We start from the raw sequence: 8,809 nt of genomic DNA, 5'->3' as shown, positions 1-8,809 counted from the left end.
ATTTCTTCTAAATTAATTTAAACTAAATACTTGCATATATATATATATATATATATATATATGAGAAAAAAAACTAATTTAAATTTCATTCTTAATAGGAATAACATTTTATACAATTTCACTGTATAGTACAATATCCCTCTTATCCTTACAGTCGCTAAATCCCCATACTACTACCAAACTGAAACTGTCTCCCATCCCTTTCATTAATTCTCACCCTTAGACTTGACAGCTAATTCCTCTTTGCTTATATTTATTTCTATTTACTTTAAAGCAACCTAACTAATGGATGAAATTACGGTTATTAGACTAAACCTATTAGTTCTCTTTGAAAAACTAATGCTGAATCGCATCGGTGACGTCTCAACCGGTTATCCGTGCTGGTTCCCTACTCGTCATCACAATTATAAAAACACGTAACAATACAATTTAAGGTCATCATAACATTCAAACATGAAACCGTCCACGCTTATTATCTCGATATGATGTGAGCAATGAATTTACATGATACATTTTTATACTCCCTAAATTCGTGTCATGTGAGAGTACAAGAAACAAAACATGCTGCTAAAATGTCGCTGAAATAGCGTACATACACATACACATACGCACATACACGTACACATACACATACACACATACATACATACAGATACATACATACATCACCATGGTCGTTTACAAGCGCTGCCAACAGTTACTACTACCACTACCAGTATTGCCATCGGCATCAAAAGAACTACAAAAACAATGACGAGCTGCCCGGCTGTCCTGTGATCAAAAAGTGGACCACTCACTCATCAGTCATAGACATACACATACATACATACATACACACACACATACATCATACACACACACATACACATACATATACACATACATACACACACACATACACATACACACAGACAGATGTGCATACACAGATACATAACATAAATATATGCCTACACAACGATTGGTTTTAAAACTGTTCGTCATGAAATGGAGGGAAAAGGAAGGATAAAGGAGGAGGTAATAAGGTAATTTAGATAGATCATTTCGTAACATTGCAAAAGGACATTTGCACCTGTTAATTCCATTCATACATCATTTTTTTTTTCCTTCAAAAGTACATTTATAACAAGCGAGCCTAATCTGACCAAGTGGTTTGATTTGGCCTAACTTAGCTTGGCTCAACGAAACTTTGCAACTCATAGCCATTTGTCTTCCTGTTGATTTTCCGCTCTATAAATGATATTCCTGAAGTGCTACACAAAGACATTAGCTAAATAATACTACAAATGAAAGGACTGATACTCTTCCCTTCTATATGATTATTTTATTCATAAGCAATAGCCTTGGCTCATATCCAGATAAGCCCTTTCTTCCTGCAGCTATTTAAATATCCTCGTACAAGATGTAATTTTCTTATTATAAGCAAACCCGGATAATCTTACTACACTGAACGTCCAGTCAATAAATTACTGCATTATTCAGCAATCCTGATCCCCTATGCGATACGTTAAAAATGATTGGACGCTCATTTACTTCACCGCATGAATCACTCAACCAAACTATTTCAAAGTGTGATGAAAACATGAAGCGATAGAAAACTGGACACTCAATACCGACGTCATGTGACTACCCGCATACGGTATGATCATCCTTAGTCTTTCCATTTTTGAAGAAGTAAATGAATCGTAATCCACTATGGGTAAACGGAACAGTAACCGGAACTACGGCAATATAAACATACGTCCGGGAAGCATTAGCATAAGCAGTTTATCGCTGATAAAGGAATGGTAACTTATTTGTTTAGTGGAATGTAATAACTATTTTTAGCATGTATCATACAAAAGAAATAAATTGCAGAAGATCATTCCGAATAAAAAATAGCTTTCAAATATGAGAAACTTTTGTGTCAGAAAGAATTTTGAATCGAATTAATATCACTATGAACAATCAATTAATCTCCCATCTATTATACCACAAAATAAAATACATTTCCATTCTGTATTCAAAACAGAAAATTGAACACGAAACTCTATGATTCCAATTAGTGATCCAGAAAAGAAATAGAAAGTAATGGTGACAGAGTAATAATGAAGTTATGAACCTCCTATGAAAGTGAGTAGAATATCGTTCTTCATCTTCATCCGCACTGCTGTTACTGTTATCTTTAGTTCTTACTATTGAGACAGCATCGATTGTACTTCCCAGATGTGCCACATATTCATCCTTCATTTTTTTTTTTTTTCTGCTCTCCTTGTACTAAATAACAACAAATCAATGAGTTGAAAAGTTTACCAATTAAAATCAATCGTATCGGCAAAATAGCAAAACAAATAACGTACGTTGGAAAACACGATATACGTATAATAAATGTTTCACGGATCAATCGATTGGTAAAAATCTTCCCAACCTGATTAAGCAAATTCCGAAACACATTTACGGTTATGGTTATGCTGAAAGATTTATCACCGTTACTGATACATAATTAAATGACAATATAGAATGAAACATGACGAAAAGTCTGCCTTTGAATTAAAAGGCAAAGTATGCATTTGCTTATATGACAGATCAGAATGTTAAATTTTGATTATTCTATTACGGAATTACTATTTTCTAATATTACGAGTAGTTGGTGACCAATTAAGCACATGATTACCAATCAGTTTCCTGCTATATTTTAATCCTTCAAAGCATCTATCCGATGAAGTCAGAGAGACTGCGAATAGAATCCTATGATCCAGTAAGGGAATTATTGCAGGTCTACACTAATAATTAAATGCAAAATACACTTTAATGTAAAATTTCCCGCGGGAAATGAGTACCGGTAAATCTCACCAAATTGTTCACTTTAGATGCGAGTTAATAACACGAAGATGAATATTTGATTTCATCAGATTTTTTAAAGTTTTTCGAAATTCAAAAAAAGTGTTCGATATTTTTCAAAACATCGAAAATGAGCCTGAATTTGCTGCTTTGAATAAACACTAAAATCCAAAAATGCTCTAAAACCATGGAAATTGAGAATATGTGTGTGTATGTGTGTGTGTGTGTGTGTGTGTATGTGTGTATGTGTGTGTTTGTGTGTACATGTGTATGTGTGTGTGTGCACATGTGTATATGTGTGCATTTGTGTGAAACCAATAAAAATGACGAGAAGGGAAATGTAGTAAAAATGATGCTCATATACAACGGCGCCGGGAGCATTTTTATAAAATTAGAGTGAGGCCACGATGGTGTGCCATCGCATTCATCTGTCTATGGATGGGATGCTATTTCCCTTCCTTCCCATGCAGTACCATCACTGCCGTTCTATTCGTCCTTCCAGCTGATCACCAGCAGACGGCACCACCCTCCCAGCTGTCACAGACACACACACTTTAGTATTTCATCAAAAAAAAAAGTGCCAAATAACATTTGGTTTAATCTCGTCCAATGATGTATATATGTATGTATGTGTGTGTGTGTGTATGTGTGTGTATGTGTATGTGTGTGTGTGTTGTGCGTTTCTGTCTACAACCGATGTGCCATCATGTCAGTGTAATATACATTGATGCATAAAAGATTTCATAATGGTTGAAGGGAAAGAATAGAGATGTTATCTAACCTAGTACTACTGCTACTGTTACGATGTTAACTACTAAGTTGGATGAGATGAAGTGTTACAAGATATGACAAAGAAAACCTCTATCATACCGGTAATGCTGACAGTTATCTTTATCGTATCATTTCTCTATTACAGTACACTACGACAGTATCATGTCCATAATTTCTTGCGGTTTATATGTAAGGTAAGTAGGATTACAATCTTCAGGTTTACATTGAGTTGTTCCATTCTAGGAATCGATAAATCATTGTATTTGAAGAAGTAAATCAACCACTGGATTAAAGAAATGACTCTTTGCAAAATTTGAATTTGCTTAAACATACATGGTACCCATATGGAGGAACACAAATAAACGTGCTGTTACTCTTAGTAACATCACTTGCTACTGATCTACATCAACTTAACTCTCTAACAATACAATCTCATCAATCCAATTGCATTTGCCAAAATGATGGCAGGAAATTCGAACTTTAACAGATCTATTACATTTTGTATTTACTACCATATAAGCTATTGAAGAAGAGAAGACAGAAGGAATAAGTATAACAATTCGAAATAGATGAATATGAAAGAAAACTCAGATGCAAGGATTAAAATCTGAAGGTCGACATGATTTGTAAAATAAATTTCAGAAAACAGTATTTCGAATGTTCCCAAATATTTCATCGCCCGTGTTTGTACGGTTTTTTCGCTCAAATAATTTCAGGTAGATTTATTCTAATGTTTTCAACCTATTTGCGTTGCTTAAGGAAAGCAGTTAATTAATCAAGAGAAACAGTTCCGTCATCTTGAGGGAAAACTTCGTCTCCATATTCTTCCATATTTCCCACTTTATCATACAGTGGTCTTCACTTTTTAATTACTCAATACTCTCTGAATTTTCTTTCGGTTATGATGCAATATAACTTCCTCCTTTTCTCAAAAAGGTCAAACAATGTAAATCATTAGGCAGTAGCATTTAGTTCACTTGATGATTAAGTTTCAGTTAGATAAGTGAACTACATTATACCAATACCGATCGAGATAAAATGGATGCTGATACTGAAGTAGACGTTTATGTCATAGAAAGTTTATATCATAGAACTGAAATAATAAGATCACATTTAATCTGTTGGCATAACAGTGAACATAAGCAAAATATAATAGTAAAATCATTGGAACCCAAAAATCAGGCATCACAGTTGTTGGGTCGAATTACCATTCCACCTGGCTTCGTCATCTGAATGTGAAGAATCTTCTTCGTTACGAAATCTGCGAAAGTTACCTTCCTAAAGTGATTTTTTTTTTTTTTTTTTTAGTACTCACATTCTAATTTTATTCCGAAAAATACTGTGCATTTATGATAAAACTCTGATGAAAGCAAGAATTTAGACTATATTCAACAAATTTGTTCTTACATGTCCAACATGGTCTCGATGGTGGCCATCACTACGCTTTGCTCTGTGAACTTTGCTCGACCCAGTAGTAGAGTTGTTGAATTTAGTTGCACCGGTGTGCGGCGATGTAGAACCGTTATAACCAACTAGATAACGCAGGATACGATATAAAGCTTGGAATGGAGCTGCAACAGTATACTGAAGTAATTCGATCCATCTGGAACCACCATAAGTAGTCACTATTCGCTTACGTTTCTAAAACGGTAATTTGTTGAAATTCATAAAAAAAAAAAAAAGAGAAAAAATTCTGCTGAAATTCAGGATAATCAAAGTGCACATGAAATACTGCTGGAAATGCCTAAAAAAGCAGCGAAGGATGAAATTTCCCAAAACTTTTTTTTGAAATTTAGATGAGAACGGAATTGCCTACACGATCTAAAGGTCACAGAAGCAATGCTGTTTACTTTCCGTGAGTACGACTATGATCTTGCAATATTTTAAAAATCTGATGACATTTTTCGCCTACAACCAATAACGAAAAAAACATGTGATGAATGCACATAAACTTACAGAAAGTATGAGGACAGTCGCGGATGGTGTTAAACCCAGTTCAGCAAATGTTTGCGTGATATCAGGAAACTCTCGTCTTGGATACATTTGCACTATATAAAAATCATCACCCTGACGTCCATCCTAAAATGAAAAAGTATCCAAAACTAACTCAAGGTAGCAAAAAAATATCATTAAAAGAACATAAAAACACTTGAGTGCGTCAGAGATCAACATTGAAACTATAGTTGTCATACCTTCTTGATTACTTCTATAAGTTGAGAAAAGATATCTGTAGAAGCAAACTGATGTACCAACGTGGAGCCATCGGAAAACTTGCACTGGATGCGACATCCAGCACTTAAAATTTAAATATATGTATAGAATAAAATATGTATGTTATCTGTGAGTAAAAATCTTAGGATCATCGAATCTTAGGATCTATTCAAACATTCAGTGTACCTCATATAGAGAAGCCGGAAGTCATTTAAGGCCGTACTTCGAACCGAATGTTGAATACAGCCATAAATGGTAAAAAGTGAAGAGGCACACCGTGCTAAGAGTAGACTATTTAACTTGATTCACGTGAGTATAAAGAGAAAAATACCTGTCTGAAACTGAAGACTGCATATTAGTCTGATGTTCTGCAAACTTTGCTTTCCGCTCTTGCTCCAGAACGCTGCCTAATATCCCATTCATTCGTTCTTCTCTAAAAATATTCCAGCAAACTTCTTGTTGAATACTTGCTTAAGTGGTTCATTATAACATTATAACAAGTGGTTCATTATGAAAATTCCCCCATTGTACTTTCTTGTTTTATTCCATATACTTACTTGTCTGCCTTAATCTGCTGACGAATTTTGTTTAAGTAAGCTTCTTGCTCACGTTTTTCGCGATTCTTCTGTTCCACCATCTCGCGTCTCTCGCGTTCCTCACGCGACGCCTTTAATATGTAGTGTAATTTACCATCATAAATACTGGAAGCTAAAGACGCTGCTGTGGTTACAAATTAACTTTTTAGGCTTAAACTTGAATAAAACTATAAAATTATGCAGAAAATGTGTGAAAACAAAAAACTCGAGCCTGTCACTAACTTTGGCTTCCACCATTAACTTGCCCAAATTTCTTCTCTCGATCTCTTTCTGATTTTCTTCATTTTTTTTCACAACTCCGTCTTCTTTACGTTTCTTTTCAAGTAGTTCATGCGCTCTAAAAAAAAACCTAAAACTGTGTGAAACAAATACAAGTAAATAAACCAACGTGTTTCTTAAAATTATTATGTTTTAAAATCCTTGCAGATATCTCGTGCTGGCAAATTAAAAAGCGAAGTTTTAAATTTAGTGAACAAGCTTTTATATCAATTAAAAATTACCTTTTTATCTTTTCATCCATGTTGACAGCAGTAGATTCTTTTTTTCCCGTCTCTTTTTCATCTGGTTTACTAGCTGTAGTTAATGTGGATGATGAAGACTGGTGGGCAGCATTCAAAGTCTGTAACTTGAAACACTGAAGTCGGCATCAGGATTTCCGGATCTCCATGGATTGCCTAGTGTCACAATTACATAAGTAGTAAGTTGTTCACAATTTTTTAGATCAGTTACTGTAAGCAAGTAAGAAGTGAAATTGGTAGGAGTGAAACAAATAAAGCAGAGACAAAATTAAATCACGATAGATATTTGAGCAAGACAACAGTTTCTGGAAATATTTTAACTATGCAAATTACATGCCTTCATAGCAATCTTAAGTCTCTGTGCAAAGATTTCTTCATTCAGTTCTTCAGTGACTGTAATAACATCCAGAGGTTTTCCTTTCAAATCAATAACATATGATGCTGGCACAACAAACACAGGATCTAAAATCAGTTCAATTATAAAATTTCATTCAGATGACTTCTTTTTGTAAAAACTAGAAAATCAGGAACGAAGCCAATATCAAGGAATGCGTAATTTAACTAGAATGGTTTAACAATAGTGATTACGTCTCTTTCAAGGAACCTATAAATAAGCAAAGTGAAGTTAAGGCGACATAACGAAATATGCTCCGTTTCAGTGACAAATAACAATAGAAATATAATTTGTAATAAGAAAACTAACATATCTGTGCAAATTGTTTTGCCGTCTCGGTCCCTTGGAAAATACGTATGCCGACCAAAGCTGGTTGGCAAATATTGTTATCAATATTACTCCAGAGCTGGGCCATTCGCATACTTTGTTCATCTTTATTCTCTGAAATAGTTGCAATCAGGAAATTCTATAAGAAATTTAGAATATCATATTATCAATGCCATTCACCACTGGTATTAGTGTCAATGATGAAAATTTGTGTAAACTCTTGAAGGCAAAATAGATAGGAAAGCGTACACCTATTTTTTCCCATATCATATGTATGTTTTCCAAATATTCTATCTTTTTCCCAATGAAAATAGGACATATGCTCAATTCTTCGTGATTTTACTGGACTATTTCCGCATTTCATTGTTTAAATATGTATTTAACATGTATGTTAGTCAAGTTCAATGCCTCACAAGTCATAGCTAGATCCTGGATTTTTATAGGAGAAACGTACGCCATTTTGATGTCATTTCCAGTTTCCTATCGATAATTTCAATTCCAATATTAATTTAAACATGAGGTAATGATTCGCTTACCTGGTGGTTGTTGAATATTGACGATGAAGAGCGCATTCTGTTGGCGGCTTATGGCAATCGCTTCAGCAATTCCGCCCTCAAACCATTTCATATTTTCTCTTCTCTGTCTGTAAATGGAATATCAATTCCTCCTATTCAAATGTACCACTTTTCACATGTAATAACAATTAAATCAGACAAGATAAACATATTACATCCAATTCGTCCCATTTTAAATGACATTATGATTGTATGTTTTGTCAAATCCTGTCGTCTCTTCATCCACCTAACTCTTTCTCCTACTCTCCATTACTGATAATACTGCTACACGCAGCTAACTTCTAATCCTATCAATCTTTATGTCCAACGGTATTTCCCAAATCTTATTACTCTCTCTACCCCTCGAAACACTGCACTATTTCACTCTTTCCTTAAATTATTTCCAATCTTCCGTACACCTTATTTTCACAAACTTTTGGAAGACTGGTTTGATACAACAGAAATGGCTCTGTGCAATTGTGTCGTCTAAGCACATCAATATCGATTTCTGCAGGACGATTATCGTGACGTCTGTATTGCGTTCGCGTGTCACGTACGCCTGACCTACGTGCTCAGTTGCATCTGCTGACTATTCCACGTCTAATGCAAAGTTTGTTA

At 34.6% G+C, this 8,809-nt stretch overlaps 2 protein-coding genes across 2 annotated transcripts; one reads left to right on the top strand and one right to left on the bottom strand.

Annotated features, from left to right (window-relative positions):
- Positions 1–587: 587 nt before the first annotated feature.
- Positions 588–971, top strand: LOAG_03234 (hypothetical protein; the record flags this gene model as incomplete). Its single annotated transcript, XM_003138771.1, has 1 exon — positions 588–971. A coding segment is annotated over one exon (384 nt), but the record flags the coding sequence as incomplete, so codon positions are not given.
- A 3,606-nt stretch (positions 972–4,577) lies between these two features.
- Positions 4,578–8,290, bottom strand: LOAG_03233 (UBX domain-containing protein). The gene is made up of 10 exons (XM_020446263.1): positions 8,174–8,290; positions 7,620–7,751; positions 6,899–7,378; positions 6,621–6,735; positions 6,360–6,469; positions 6,134–6,235; positions 5,784–5,886; positions 5,548–5,670; positions 4,999–5,232; positions 4,578–4,869 (listed from the first exon to the last, which is right to left on the bottom strand). The coding sequence occupies exons 3-10, from the start codon at positions 6,916–6,918 to the stop codon at positions 4,777–4,779; spliced, it is 900 nt and encodes a 299-aa protein (XP_020303375.1). The 5' UTR covers positions 6,919–7,378; positions 7,620–7,751; positions 8,174–8,290; the 3' UTR covers positions 4,578–4,776.
- Between the last annotated feature and the right edge of the window lie 519 nt (positions 8,291–8,809).

This window comes from Loa loa, assembly GCF_000183805.2.
Source record: "Loa loa unplaced genomic scaffold supercont3.4, whole genome shotgun sequence".
Taxonomy (NCBI): domain Eukaryota; kingdom Metazoa; phylum Nematoda; class Chromadorea; order Rhabditida; family Onchocercidae; genus Loa; species Loa loa.
The sequence above is the reverse complement of the archived record's forward strand: the minus strand, read 5'-3'. Positions and strand labels throughout refer to the sequence as shown.